General features: G+C 45.5%; 2 protein-coding genes across 4 annotated transcripts in view; one reads left to right on the plus strand and one right to left on the minus strand.

The window, feature by feature from the left end:
• The window catches only part of PITPNC1 (phosphatidylinositol transfer protein cytoplasmic 1), a 274,075-nt gene extending 263,507 nt beyond the window's left edge, over nt 1-10,568 (minus strand). Inside the window, exons 1-3 of one of the 3 annotated variants that reach the window (XM_043585058.1) lie at nt 10,297-10,455; nt 8,543-8,668; nt 7,517-7,581 (exon numbers count right to left, since the gene is read on the minus strand). The gene's annotated coding sequence lies outside the window, so the exon portion shown is untranslated. Of the gene's footprint in view, nt 1-7,516; nt 7,582-8,542; nt 8,669-10,296 lie in introns of all 3 variants that reach the window. The other 2 variants (XM_043585056.1, XM_043585059.1) reach the window with 2 other exon arrangements.
• A 105-nt stretch (nt 10,569-10,673) lies between these two features.
• The window catches only part of PSMD12 (proteasome 26S subunit, non-ATPase 12), a 30,536-nt gene continuing 28,032 nt past the window's right edge, over nt 10,674-13,177 (plus strand). The window contains exon 1 of the mRNA XM_043585052.1: nt 10,674-10,884. Within this exon, the coding sequence (XP_043440987.1) occupies nt 10,777-10,884 (108 nt within the window). The 5' untranslated portion in view covers nt 10,674-10,776. The remainder of the gene's footprint in view (nt 10,885-13,177) is intronic.

Consider the following 13,177-nt stretch of genomic DNA (forward strand, 5'->3'; position numbering starts at 1 on the left):
CTCTCTCCCCGGCTCCTGCCAGACGGCAGGGCTGCCCCGGAGCTGAGCTCGGCCGGCGCTGGGGTGGATCGGGAAAGGGGGCTTTTCCCTGACTCCCCTACCCTTGGAGTCCGTTCTCCAGTGTTCCCTGGGTGCCACGGGGCTCCGCCCGGCCACTCTGGGTAGCTTCTGGTTGCCAGGTGCACAAGCGAGGCTTGACCTTTGGGAGAGAAAAGGTCTTTGCAACTGCCCACCGCGATTGTTTTCACTTGGGTCCAGGGAGCAAGCCCAGCGCTGGAGAGGCAATGGGCTTTGGGAGCCTGAGAACGAACTCTCGCCTGGGTTCCTGACTGATTTCAGAGGAGGAATTCTGTTAAACTGGGAAGTGTAATAGCGTGGAAGAAAATGAAGTACAAACAGAAAGCACACGACCAGAGGGAACGTGAACCGGACATAGCCTTTTACCTCTCCCGGTCCGCAGGGCTGCAAGAAGAGGTTTTCCTGTCAGCACTCCTAAGTTCAAAAAGTCACAGTGAAATGTCAATGAAAATGCCTGGCGTGTTGGTATTTCATCCATATTAAACAGATCCCTCGTTTTAACCACAAGAGGCACATTCTTCAGTTACTCAGGAAGCTGCATGTAACTGCTGAAGTCTGTTTTTCATTTGTCTGGTATTTTTAAGCTTGTTTTTCTGAAAAGTTGCTGGATGAAAAAAATGCATCGTTTGCCTCTGTGCAGAATAACCAGCAAAGCATCATCTTTTCTCAGAGGAAATATTTGTGCTCTAGAGTCCCGCCGCTACCCACAGAGCTTGGATGGTGCTGCGGATGATCTCAGTGTCACAGTATTTAAAATTATGATTAATAAATAGTTAACCAGAAGAACTATGGTGGGCTGTGGCAAAAATCATCCCAGATGGCTGGAGGGAATTTATAACTGTGTGAACATGATACAAAGCCTCATAGAAAAACAACACCCTATATCCAGTTTATATTTTAGTGACAACTATTTTTCTAGATAGATGCTTCCCAGAGTTGGCCCCGAAATAATTCACAGCAACTAATTAAAGCCAAACCAAATTCCTCGAGGTGGAAAATCTAAATCTGACACCGACACCGTAGTGGTGAATAATAACACATTGAAAGCCTGTGATACGGAAGCTCAAGCTGTTTTTCCTTTTTTCCTACTTCTTACTTGAAAACAAGTGTAGCGGCTTCGCTTCTGGTACCCAGTCCTCTTCCCAGAGGCAGCGAGGCGATGTGCTGGCTAGCCACACATACACATACATGCACACGGGACATCACAATGGGTAGACATATTCCTAGCTTCCTAGATGTTTCCTGACATTGATTCTGTAACTGTTTGTTTGTGTTTGTTTTTCACTGAAATTGATATTAAGGCTGAGGAACTCCCTCCCCTCACTTCCCAAACTGCAAATTACGCTTTATACACTTCTCTCCTGACTCTGGTAAGCTGCCTGAACTTCCTTTTCATTCAGTCCATCCGCATGCCTGGTCACATTAATCTTGTTCAAGCACTGCACTAATCCTGCCACCTTCAAAACCTCTCGCTGATTCTCTGTGGCCTACTGAGCCCGTTAAAATTCCTTGGCAGGAAGATCAAGGCTCTGAATCTATCTACCTTTCCCCTGTTGGCCAGTTACCTTTCCCCTGTCCTTCTGCAGCCAAGTGAGACAAATCTGTTGGCCCGGGAAGGCATCCACTTTACCTTGACCCTTCTGCTCCTGTCACTGCCTTCACAGAGAATCCCTCCCCCCAGTTCTTCCCCCCTGACACCATCTTTCAGCAGTCTGTTTTTGGAAAGTGACTCTGAGGACAGTGTATTGGTTGGGACAAGGCAGAAAGATACCAGAGGCAGGAGGTTATTGGTTACTAGAATACTACAGGAGACCTATGAGGAGGATCTGAATTAGCACAGAAAGAAAAGACGATGGATCTTGAAGATTCGGTAAGGACTTGGGGAGAATCCGTTTTCACTACAACAGTGCTTGGGGGAGGGGAGGGCAAAGGGAGAGCTTATTCATTCATAATGCAATCGCACAAAGGGAGGAGAGCGCCATCTACTGGTCAGATACGCTGTTTAAAATGTTTTCAGTCCTCTCGTCAGCAAGAGTCTGGCAAGAATTCCATCTTTGTTTCTTTTCCACCAGTGGAATCCCCAATATCTACTGCCAAAGAGCTTTGAAGGTGTTGCTATCATCACCAGGAATAGTACTGATGAGGGGCGCCTGGATGGCTCAGTGGGTTGAATGTCTGACTCTTGATTTCGGCTCAGGTCATGATGTCAGGGTTGGTGGGTTCGAGCCCCATGTAGGGCTCTGTGCTTACAGTGCAGAGCATGCTTGGGATTCTCTCTCTCTCTCTCTCTCTCTCTCTGCCCCTCTCCCATTTGCATGCTCTCTCTCTCTCTGTGTGTCTCTGTCTCTCAAAATAAATAAACTTTTAAAAAGTTTTAAAAAGGGAATAGTGTGATGATACATTAACAACTGTATAATCTACAGTGACTGATTATCACATATTAAAAAATAGGATGGGGCACAAAGCAAAAGAGGAACAAAGAGTTAAGTTATCAGTGAGGAATGACATGAGCAGTAGGAAAAGAGTATCAGCCTATACAAGTCTCTGACAGCATATATTCTTGGGTAAGTGACAAGCTGTGAAGGCACGGGTTCTCAGAAGGTGAGATGGGGGAGGTGCACATCAAAACCGATCATCTAAGGAGCTTTTTCAATCCATTGTCTTCACCTGGATTGTGATTATGTGCACCCCCCACACCCCCTGAAACCTTTCGCAGTCCCTGTGAATAAAAATAGGACCCACCCTGTAAGTTACATCTGAAAGAAGAATGTAGCAACAGTCTTTGTGACCGTTCATGTTTTATTCCTAGAATATCCCTGGCACTGCTGAAGTAAAATATTACAGTTCCTTCCATCGTCCTCTTTTCTACTCTCTAAGTTGTGTGGGCTTGTCAAAGCCCATTCAAAGTCCCATCTCCTACACGGAACCATTCCAGACAATTCTTTACCTTTCTAGCTGCCCAGAACATTTATCTGGACTATTCATTTTTGGTTCTGGTTTGTTATACAAGTGTGGCCTTTGTATACAAAATGCCACCTGTTCTCCAACTGCCCGAAATGGTCTTAAGCTTCCAGAGGACACAGACCATATCCTCTCTGAATCATCTGGAAACTGTTTTCTGCTAGAAGGGGTAGTGTAGGTACCTAATAAACATCTATTAGATGTGTGTATATGTTAGTTCAGGGTTCTCAACCTCCGAGCTACTTGGCCCCTGGTGCCAGGTTAATTCTTTGTTGTGGAGGTCACTGTAGGATACTCAGCCACATTCCTGATCTCGACCCACTGAGTATCAGTATCATCTGCCCCCACCCCCCCCACACACACACACTGCCAAATATGGGGGTGCATATGGAGGGGGCAAGTCTTGCTGCGGAGACCTGCTGTATCTGTGTAACATTCGTTAATCTTATCTAAATGTTTCACTTCTTCAAGAAGAAGCTTTCGGAGAGACTGACTTTCAACTTGTCAAAATTGGGGCTAAGGAGAGAAGGATAAGACAAAACTGTTACACCACAGTAACATAAAGACGTACCTTCTCAATCCCATGCTTCTCTTCACATTACCAAAGTGGCCCTTGAAAAAGGGCTTGATTTTAACCTTGATCACTTGCTTAAGGTCATGTCTGCTCATTTTTTTTCCACCATAAAATTACTATTTTTCCCTTTCCATGCTCTGTTCTTTGGAAGTAAGTCATTAGGTCCAGCCCACAATCAAGGGAGGGAGAATTAAGCCTGTGTCCTGAGGAGAGGGTATCTGCATATATAATGGGACGTTCTGTGAGATTTGTCTCTTCTCCATTTATTTATTCATTCAATAATCTATATTTATTTTATACTCTGAGTAACAACTCAATACTGTGTGAGTTTTCTTGCTCAGATCGACACGCTGTGGTAGCTCTCCCAGGTTCCTGTGTCTATTTCACATACCCCCTTTTCAAGGGCTGTTTTTGAAAATCAAGAATTATCCTTTGCAATTAAATTTTGTTTTAATAAATATTGTTTTAATTCCAGCAAAGCCTAAGCCTGTGTGTGTTAGGTTTATTTCTTTTGAGAGAGAGAGAGATCACGAGCAGGGGAGGGGCAGAAAGGGAGGGAGAGAATCCCAACCAGACTCTGCACAATCAGCATAAAGCCCGACGCAAGGCTCAAACCCATGAACCAACTGTGAAATCATGACCTGAGCCAAAACCAAGAGTTTGGATGTTTAACTGACTGAGGCATCCTGGCTCCCCTTTGTGCGTGTTTTAAACACCTGTGTGTCTGATTTTGTTATGAAATAAGCAAATGTTAAATTCATTCTTAACACAACTACAAAAAGCAAGTCCCAAGCCAATTCTTACGTGTAGACCCATTTATCAGGCCTCTGTTAAATACAGAGAATAACTGACATGTAATTGCTTATAGCTGTGCATTAAATGCTCATAAAATAAAAATTCATCCATGATGATGTGGTATAAATTGCTTCACATAGAAAAAAAAAAACAGGAAGTTGTGTGGCCAAAGGTATAGTTTTGTCTTTTTTTTTTTTTTTTCAACGTTTATTTATTTTTGGGACAGAGAGAGACAGAGCATGAACGGGCGAGGGGCAGAGAGAGAGGGAGACACAGAATCGGAAACAGGCTCCAGGCTCTGAGCCATCAGCCCAGAGCCCGACGCGGGGCTGGAACTCACGGACCGCGAGATCGTGACCTGGCTGAAGTCGGACGCTTAGCCGACTGCGCCACCCAGGCGCCCCTAGTTTTGTCTTTTTTTTTTTAAATAAAAAATAAATAAAAATAAAAATAAATAAATAAATAAATAAATAAATAAATAAATAAGGCTCAGAGCCTGGAGCCTGGTTCCAATTCTGTCTCCCTCTCTCTCTGCCCCTCCCCCGTTCATGCTCTGTCTCTCCCTGTCTCAAAAATAAATAAACGTTAAAAAATAATAATAATAAAAAAATAAATAAATTAGCGGGGCACCTGGTTGGCTTAGTCAGTTAAGCATCCGACATCGGCTCAGGTCATGATCTCACGGTTAATGGGTTCGAGCCCCACATGGGGCTCCGTGCTGACAGCTCAGAGCCTGGAGCCTGCTTTGGATTGTGTCTCCTCCCTCTCTCTCTGCCCCTCCCCTACTCGTGCTCTGTCTCTCTCTCTCTCTCTCTCTCAAAAATAAATATTTTTTTAAGGTTTTAAAAATGAATAAATTAGCTAGTAATAAATTTGTCCTTTTATTGCATTTCCTGTTTTTACAGAAATTTGCAAAACACTGGAATAATCTGAAATAAATTCTTAGACTATATGTAACTATACTCACTGGAGAGAAGTTTTAGTGAGGAAAGAAGACACTGTCCTTGATCCTAAGTGTCCTTTAAAGGGAGGCACCTATGCAACCATAACTGATTGTAGCTATTTAATGCCAAAGCATATTTGACGTAGCATCATCAAATGATGTCAACACAGATCTGGAAATAGTATTTCTTTTCTTTTTTTTTTTAAGATTTTACTTTTAAGTTATCTCTATACCCAACATAGGGCTCAAACTCATGACCCCAAGATGATCGAGTCACATGCTCTCCCGACCTGTCCAGCCAGGCGCCCCTGGAAATAGTATTTCTCAGCAATGTAGTGCCATAGGAATAGCATGTAATTCAACTTTTTGTGGAACATTTTTTTAAATATTTACTTATTTATTTTGAGGGTGGGGAGGGGCAGAGAGGGAGAGAGAATACCAAGCAGGCTCCACGTTGTCAGGGCAAAGCCAGATGTGGGGCTAGAACTCACAACCATGAGATCATGACCTGAGCTAAAGTTGAGTTGAACACTTAACTGACTCAGCCACCCAGGTGGCGCCCCTAATTTTATTTTACAGAGAGAGAGAGAGAGAGAGAGAGAGAGAGAGCAAGCAAATGGGGGAGAGGGACAGAAGGAGAGAAAGAAAAGAATCTCAAGCAGGCTTCATGCTCAGCACACAGCCCAACGTGGGGCTCAATCCCACGACCCTGGCATCATGAACTGAAATTTGGCTCACCAAATTGGAGAGTTGGATGCTCAACTGACGGAGCCACCCAGGCGTCCCTCGGGAACATTTCTGTAACGCAGACCTTGTGGCTTATGTTACGTGACTCCCAACTTCAAACCTCTAGCCCAAATGACTCCCCCTAATTTGACCCTTGTACATGCATTTGCCTTTTCAACACTGTCACTGTCACTGGATACCCAATAGGGCCCTCAAACTTAACATATCCCAAACTGTGGACTCCTGTCCTTTTCTGCCTGGCTTGATTGTCCCCAGTCGGCTTCCTCCTTGGTAAATGGCAACTCCATCTTTCCAGACGCTCAGCCCAAAAATCTTGCCGACATAGTTGACCTCCCTGCCCTCAAGGCCAACAATCTTGGCACCACCTTCAGATTATATCCAGGATCTAGCTGCTGCTTGCCACTTCCACTGCCTCCACCCTCGTCCAGGCCACCATCGTGTTCCTCCCGGACTACCGCAATAACCCCCCAGCCAGTCTCCCAGCTTCTCCCCAACCTAGTCACCACATGGCAGAGACTCTTTTACTATGTAAGTCAGCTCATACCACTCCTTCGCCCAAACCCCCCATTGGCTCCCCATCTTACTTAGGTTAAAAACCAAGTCCCAGGGCACCTGGGTGGCTCAGCCGGGTATGCGCCCGACTTTGGCTCAGGTCACCATCTCGCAGTTCGTGAGTTCAAGTCCTGCAACGGGCTCTGTGTTGACAGCATGGAGCCTGCTTTAGATTCTGTGTCTCCCTCTCTCTCTGCCCCTCCCCTGCTCATTCTCCCTTTCTCTCTCTCTCTCTCTCTCTCTCTCAAAATAAACAAACATAAAAAAAAAAAAAGTCTTTATAATGGTTGAATTGCCCCAAACTTCATCTCCTGTAACTCCTACCCTCGCGTATTCTGGTCTTCAGACAGGGTGACCTGATTGCTCTAACCTCAGGGTTCTTGCTCCTGCCTCTGCCTGGAATCTTCTCCCCTGCAAACTATCCGCAAGACTCCTTTACTGGGGCACCTGGCTGGCTCAGTTGGTGGAGCATACGACTTCCGGTCACTCCGGTCTAAGGGTCGTGAGTTCCAGCCCCGTGTTGGGGGTAGAGATCACATAGAAAAAGGTAAAAAGAAACCAAAAAAGACTCCCTTACTTACTTCAGGTCGTGGCTCACTAGCCAGGCCTTCCTTGACCACCTCCCACTCACTATCACCACCCCCCCCCCCCCCCCCCCCCCCCCCCGCTACGTTATTTACATGTTTATTTTCTATCTCCCCTCTACCCTCCCGCCCCCTTTATAAGGTTCACTTCACAGAGGCGGGAACTTCGGGTCAGATGTGTGCGCAGCCAATAAGCTGAACGGGCCAAAGATGCCAAATATGGAAAAAATAATAATATATAGACACATTATTTTCAATAATTAGTATCATAATATACATTACCCCTGCTTTTCCAATCAGTTTTTCTCTCTGTTGTCGAAAACTGACGTCTGTGCTCAGAGCAGGAACTGGAAGACAGAGTTGGGGTATACAGAAGGAAGATAGTTTACTACTTTGCCAGGCAAAGGAGGTTACAGCAGACTAATGTCTCCAAGACTGCAAGCCCGTCTGGGGGAAAGGGCTGAGGGCTTTTATAGGAAAATACAGGATCTGGGCGATTTGGATAGCAGTCTGGTCCCCGCTGCCAGCCTGGTTCCTCAAGGTGGTCTCATGACTAGAGCTGGCGGGGCCATCTGAGTCTCGTTACTAAGTATACATTGAGGGCGGCATGTCAATATCTGTACTGAGTTCTTGGAACAAAGGATTCCACAGAAAAACAAGTGAAAGGGAAGGGGAGGAGGAGGCTTTCAAGAATGAGGAAGAGACAAATTTGTTCAGTTTATCAAGTCCAACCCAAAACAAAAAATAGTGATAAAGTCAAGCCTTGCTGGGGGACTAGCACGTTCCCCTTTTTTTTTTGTTATTTATTTTTAAGTAATCTCTACTGCTCAAGTGGGGGTCAAACTCACCACCCTCATTCTTTGTTTTTTAAATCTCTAGGTCCAACGTGGAGCTTGAACTCAGAACCCCAAGACTAAAAGTCGCATGCTCTACCGACTGAGCCGGCCAGGTGTCCCAACTAGTTGTCCATCTCTCTCTTTTTAATGTTTATTTGTTTACTTCTGAGAGAGAGAAAGAGAGAGGCAGAGGGAGGGAGACAGAGAATCCCAGGGGCTCGAATGCAGGCATCATGAAATCATGACCTGAGCCAAAATTAAGAGTTGGACGCCTAACCGGCTGAGCCACGCAGGCACCCCCAGTGTGTGCATCTTAATTTCCATCCCTCTTTACATTTCTGTAGAGGTTTCATCTCTACCTTTTAGATTCCTTATTCTTTGCTAATTTTTCTCTCCTGAAACTAAATTCTTTCTTACGATGTCCGATTCAGACAAATAAAGGATTTATAAAGCGTCTACGTAACCGTCTCACCTATTTTCTCTCTTGCTCAGTCTTTCACCGGGTTTCTTCTTTATTTATTTCACTTGGTTGTTGTTGCTTCCTTTGTAAGCTTTCCCTTAGATTTCAAAGTGCTTTCATTGTTCATTTCCTCCAGGCCTAGCAAGGAAGGGCTTCAGTTTGGTGGAGTTTTCTCCACCCTCTCTCACTCTTTTTGAGTCCTGGAAACCAGGATTTACTCCAGATTTACTCCACCCCAACTTTGTTACTTTTTGTCTTTTCACATTCTTGACACAAAACGGTAGACCTCCAAATGCTTTGTCTACTCTTCACCAAACCAACTGCACACTGAATACAGAGCCAGAAACAGCTCAGCCTAGTGCTCTCAACAATACTGGCTCCTAGAAATGCGTTTTAGAAATTTGTGTGGGTATTTCAGGTTGTCAAGATCACTGGGGGGTAAGGGGGATCAGCATGTAATTGGGATGCCAGACATCTACGATGCGACAAACCTGCATGGTAAAATATTGTCCCACAATCCATCGGATTTTTCTTTCTTTAAAAAAAAATTTGTTTTCCTTAACAAATTTTGAAGAAGACAGCCAGAGTGTGAGTGGGGGAGGGGCAGAGAGAGAGGGAGACACAAATTCCGAACAGCCTCCAGGCTCTGAGCTGTCAGCACAGACCCGGACATAGAGCTCCAGCCCACAAACGGCCAGATCACGACCTGAGCCAAAGTCGGCTGCTTAAGCGACAGAGCCACCCAGGCGCCCCTCCACCTGACTTTTCAACGTCCTGCCAGACACCCACTTATGTGTCTGAGGCCTAGACTCGAACTTCACTTTACATATGCTCTTTTTTGACGTTTTAATATACACTAAAATTTCTAAGAATTCTTCTATGTAAAAAAAAAAAACAATGGAAAATTGTACTTTCACAGAGTCAGAACTTCACCAAGAAGTTGTACACCATTTTGGAGAAATCATGTCACCCACAGTAAATCCTTACGATGCTTGGGGAACCAACCTATTGAGGTTGCAACTTCTGATTTCACAGATATGTGTGTGAACAACCACACAACTGCTTCTTTTTTATTTTCTATAGTAGACATGTCTTAGCCTTTAAATTCTGAAGTTTATTCATTTATTTACGTAAGTAATCTCTACACCTGAGGTTGGGCTGGAACTCAGGACCCAGAGATCAAGAGTTGCCTGCTCCTCCAACTGAGCCCGCCAGGCGCCCCTAGCCTTTATATTCTGAAGTATTATTATTTTGCTATTTTGCGATGCTTCTCCTTTACATTACAGCTAGGGTGTTTTGTTGTTGTCGTGTTTAATTATGTGTGCAGGTGGGTTATATTACCCATGATTTTCATTACAGAACAGTAAAAACAAACAAAAACAACAAAAGGAGGTCTATTCAGTATATAAAAAGGGATGTTGGTGCTGATTTAATTCGCTAACAGGTAGACCATTCTAAGATTTCCCATTTGCTTTGGAAGCTACGGTTTATACTTGGACCACACCACACACAACCTCATTTTCACTTTCAAGCATCCTAAGCTGTTAAATAGGGACCCAGACGATGAAGATGCTAATGAAAACTTGCACGGTCCTTAAAAATGGAAATAATCCTGCATGCGTAAAATCTCATTTGATGCTCACGAGAGTCCTACAAAGAAAAGTCAACAAAATCTTTCTAAAGATTCTTCTTACCCACGTAGTGGATTATAGTAAAAATGAAAACAAACAAAAAGTACTTGTTGTATTACTGAGCCGCTGTCATACCTTCTCTTTGAGCTTTGAGAGATCCCACAGATTAAACCAAGATTCTCAACCAGATGAAACTTTTTTCTTTAGGATTTCAGCCTGCTCATGCAGAGATGAGAAAACGGAGATCCAAGAAAAGCTAAGCGACTGGCCCACGGCTCTGAGAAATAATATTTGCAAAGCAGGGAGACGTAAGAGTATATGGGATGGCCTACTCTATTACACTAGCTTTTCTCACCGCAAAAGCCGTGGATGAAAGTCGGTTATCAAGGCAAAACCGGACGTGAGCTGCAGGCTCGAGGGCGAGCCCCGCCCTCCGCCCCGCCCCCAGGGCTGTCTGAGGCAGTGCCTGACTGGCGGCCAGCGCAGGGGGCCTCGTGGGGGTCCTTCGCGCGGGCTCCCGACGCACTGCCTGAGTGGGTGCGCAGGCGGCTTCCGGTGTGGGTGACGAGTGGTGGCCGAAGCAGGGGGACATCAAGGGACGTTCAGGCCGGGACCATGGCGGACGGCGGCTCAGAGCGGGCTGATGGGCGCATCGTCAAGATGGAGGTGGACTACAGCGCCACGGTGGATCAGCGACTGCCAGAGTGCGAGAAGCTGGCCAAGGTGAGGGGAGGCCGGCTGGCTGTTCGCGGGCGCCAAGGGCTGAGTCACGGCGCGGAGCTTGCTTAGGCCTCAGGGGGCCTGCGGGCTGAAGGGTGCGTCCCCCACTGCCTGCCCAGCCCGAGTTGGGCCTGCGTGAGCAGGAGGTCCCAGGTGTGCCCCGCAGCGGGAGTACGCTGGTGCATACAGCTTCCCAAACTCTTCCCCTGGACTGATGGCCACTTCCCGGAGGAGTTGGGGCCTCACAGTACTCTTTGCCTTTTCTCGGGACTGTTTATCGTTTACTTTAACAGTTTCCCAGGGGTTACGGCCGCTTTAGCGTTCAGGCTAGATCAGAGAGTTGAGTTCTCTTACTCTGGCTGAATGAACGTATGTCGTTAAGTTGTTTATGGATCATGGGATGTTCCTGGCCTATAGCCAGGAGAAGCAGTAGGAAAGTGAAACAGGACGAAGGTGATGAGCGCAGGACCCCTGCCCTTAAGGAGTTCGTATATATAACGAATTAGACGAGTCAGGCATGGTGGTGCGTGTTACACAAGTATAAAAGTGCTTATTGGGACGCAGAGAAGGAAGCTGTTGTTTTTTTTACTGGTGGGATAAGGGAAGGTTTTACGGAGAAGTTGACGTTTGTTTTGGGCCTGCCTTGAGGAAGAAAATTGGGATGGGGAGGAGTCGTCCCCAGAGCGGGAACTGCAGCCGCAAAGACTAACAGGCACAGCAGTGCAGAATAACCTAATTAGGGGAGGTCATGAACCGTGGTTTTAGTCCAACTGCTTATCTCCCCTGGAATAGAAATTGAACTTGATCCGAACATTTTTCACATCTCCTGATATGTGTCAGGCAACTTTATGTACCATTTTGCATATAAAGAAACCAAGCCTCCTGGAGGTATTTGTGGAACACAGGTAGGAACAGAACCAGGGTTTCAAAACTAGATTTGTCTGACTAGGCTTTGAATGGTTGTGGAATCAATTCCCGTCATGGGCTGTTGCTAAGGATTACGCTCAGGCCTCATTAAATTCCTTGATCAATCTAGCCACAAATATTTGTTGCTATTCACCTGGGATGCATGTCCTAATAGGGTTGTTTTTGTCTCTTAAGGTGCTTACCACAGAAGTACATTTAAGTGCAACTAATTCAGGGACAGGAGGAGTGTCAAGTAATATTTCATAGTAATATTTCTTAAAAAAACAACCTTTCCACTGCTTCCCTTTTTTTCTGATAAAGGATTTAGTGGGGCTTTAAAAAGACAGGGATAGGGAAGGCTGATGAAGTTGATACACCTGAATTTCTTAGCGTCAGTACACTTGATGGCGGGGAGCCATAAATTCATCTCTGAACTTTCTAGCAGCTTGTGTAAAGAAACATCCTCACTTACATGAGAGTTGGAAAACCCCGACAGTGCCAGGCAGATAACGATAGCTGGCATGTGTCGAGTATTTTCTACACTGCCAGGCAGCCTTCTGCGTGCTTACATGCATTAGCACGTTCGGGCCTCACCTTAGCCCCATGTGATAGGTGTTGTTGTTTTACAGACAAGAAAAGAGTCTAAGAGGAGTTGAGTCACGTGCCCCAAGGTCATACAGTTAGTAGAGTGATGGAGCCAGGATGCAGAGCAAGCAGACTGATTCTGGAGCTTGTGCTGTCTCCATGCTCTCCTGCCTAGTGAGCCAAGTGTAATGAAATCCTGAGCCAACTTCTGACCACTTATCCAGGGAAGGGGGGGGGAGTAACTCCTCACCTCCAGTTAATCTTTGCCAATTGGGCATGACAGCCAGACCTCAACTCTTCTAATTTGAGGGAGAAACCAGGGGTATGGATTTGTTTTATACGAATTGCCTCAGTATTTAGAATCCAGACACAGATGTGTTTTAAAACACCTTTTGAGCCAATACCGCATAGATCAGACAAAACATACCTACGGTCCAGAGTCAGCCCCTGAACCAGCACTTTGGAATTAATAGATTGCTGGTTTCCATAAGGAAGAAACCGTTTGCTGAAAAGAAGTACAGCTATGCCTAGAGCTGAGACCTGGGAGAAAAAAAATCTTCCCTTTACCAATTTCTGATAGCCTACTGTCAGTAGTCCATGCTAGACGTTGTGGGGAGTATAAAGGTTATTAGACAAAGCTCTTGCCCTCAGAGAGCTTATAGGCCAGTAAGAAAAAAAAAACAATTCACTGCTACAGTTGTAGTAATCACGTGTATGGCGTTTATGTAGGATATTATGGTTATGTGTTCAAGACAGTTGGAAAGACTTGCAAACTCAAATGCCTTTTTAGGTGTCAAGTGGGTAG

The sequence above is a fragment of the Prionailurus bengalensis genome, chromosome E1, assembly GCF_016509475.1.
Source record: "Prionailurus bengalensis isolate Pbe53 chromosome E1, Fcat_Pben_1.1_paternal_pri, whole genome shotgun sequence".
Classification (NCBI taxonomy): domain Eukaryota; kingdom Metazoa; phylum Chordata; class Mammalia; order Carnivora; family Felidae; genus Prionailurus; species Prionailurus bengalensis.